General features: G+C 59.7%; 1 protein-coding gene across 1 annotated transcript; it reads right to left on the reverse strand.

Annotated features, from left to right (window-relative positions):
• Positions 1 to 40: 40 nt before the first annotated feature.
• On the reverse strand, positions 41 to 1,125 carry LOC113208607 (proton-coupled amino acid transporter-like protein CG1139; the record flags this gene model as incomplete). The annotated part of the gene is made up of 4 exons (XM_052276936.1): positions 1,084 to 1,125; positions 905 to 989; positions 367 to 823; positions 41 to 222 (listed from the first exon to the last, which is right to left on the reverse strand). Coding segments are annotated over exons 3-4 (589 nt in total), but the record flags the coding sequence as incomplete, so codon positions are not given.
• Between the last annotated feature and the right edge of the window lie 360 nt (positions 1,126 to 1,485).

Here is a 1,485-nt window from a genome sequence, read left to right on the forward strand (position 1 = left end):
CCCCCCCCCTATTTCGGCCCATTCGTTCAGTTCAACTCACATGTGAGCAAGACCAGGGCGGCCCTGTACAGCGACTCCCACAACTCGTACCACCTGTCGTCCCGCTGCAGCAGGTAGCCGCTCACGTACTTCCCCCAGGTGATCTCCAGGACGGGCCACATCTGAAGGGGGTAAGTGAGGACGATAGCCAAGGCGTAGATCACCTTCACGGACTGGCCGGTCCTAGTGAAGAAACGGGTGTAATAATACGAAGTTTTATTGACGCGACCGAAAATATATGAAAATGGTAGAAAGGGGGAGGGGGGATGAAGTCGACATTTCTGTCGCGTCCTATCCTCCCCCCTCTATTCCTCTCCTGATGCGTACCAATCCACTGGGAGGCTGAGGGTAATGACGTCTTGCACGTCATCCCCGTACTGGTAGAAGCCGAAGAAGCCCAGCACCGCGTACAGGGTGATGACCACGGCCATGCCCGCATTGAGGATGCCGAACGGGCCCGTGAAGGCGGCCGGGTCCGCCATGTTGTTCTCCAGGGCGATGATGACCCCCAGGGACTCCATGGCGAACAGCACGATCCCCATGAACTTGGGCAGGCCGCTGATCGGGCCCACCAGGGGCCGGCTGTGGATGGGCGGCAGGTCCCTGAAGATGTAGTACCAGATGATGGCCTGGCCGACCACCATGCTGATGTTGGCGGCGAGCGACACGGGCGCCAGCACCTTGAGGGTGCGGATCTGGCTGAGCACCAGGAGCACCAGCGCCACCCAGGCCATGTACTCCGCGTCGGACACGCCGTCGAGAGCGATCACCTACGGAGTCGAACCTGGGGTAGAGTGACACGACTGAGAAGACGGAAGACTGACGACGTCAAAGAGGATTTTTCACCCGTTTTCGCGATTCTTACCATTGCCATATTTTTCGCGGCGAAGGCGACGTAAACGCAACAGATGCCCAGCTGATACGTGAAGAGGAAGAACTCGACAATGTACCTGTGCCGCAGGTGGGGGGAGGGGAGGGGGGCTCTCGAGTACTCTGTGGCCAACATGCAGCTATTGAAAGCAGCCTCCAAGACCCACTACTCACGTGCTCGGCGTTTGAAAGGGCTGCACCCAGCCGGGCCCCATGGAAACAGCCCCCCGGAAGCCGTCGCCGTACTGGATGACCGGCACTCGCAGGTGCTTGCTCACGAGGTGCAAGCTGTTGATCTGAGAGCAAAAGACAATTGTCTTTCGCCATGCACCCGTCGTGTAACGCAGGTCGGGCGGTTCACGGCGAGGATGGCGCAGTAGCACACGCGGACCTGCGTCTCCTCCACGCGGGCGCACACATGCGGTACAGTCACCACAAAAAGGAAATGGCGTGTGAGCGCGTGAACCGCCTACACCCCCGGCGGCTAAAGTGACGAGTCTGCAAGTCTGCACGCGACCCACCAAGATGTGCAGCCCGTAGATGCAGAAGACACCCATGGCGTAGACGAGGACGCCT

This window comes from Frankliniella occidentalis, unplaced genomic scaffold (genome assembly GCF_000697945.3).
Source record: "Frankliniella occidentalis isolate FOCC.00 unplaced genomic scaffold, Focc_3.1 Scaffold5093, whole genome shotgun sequence".
NCBI lineage: Eukaryota > Metazoa > Arthropoda > Insecta > Thysanoptera > Thripidae > Frankliniella > Frankliniella occidentalis.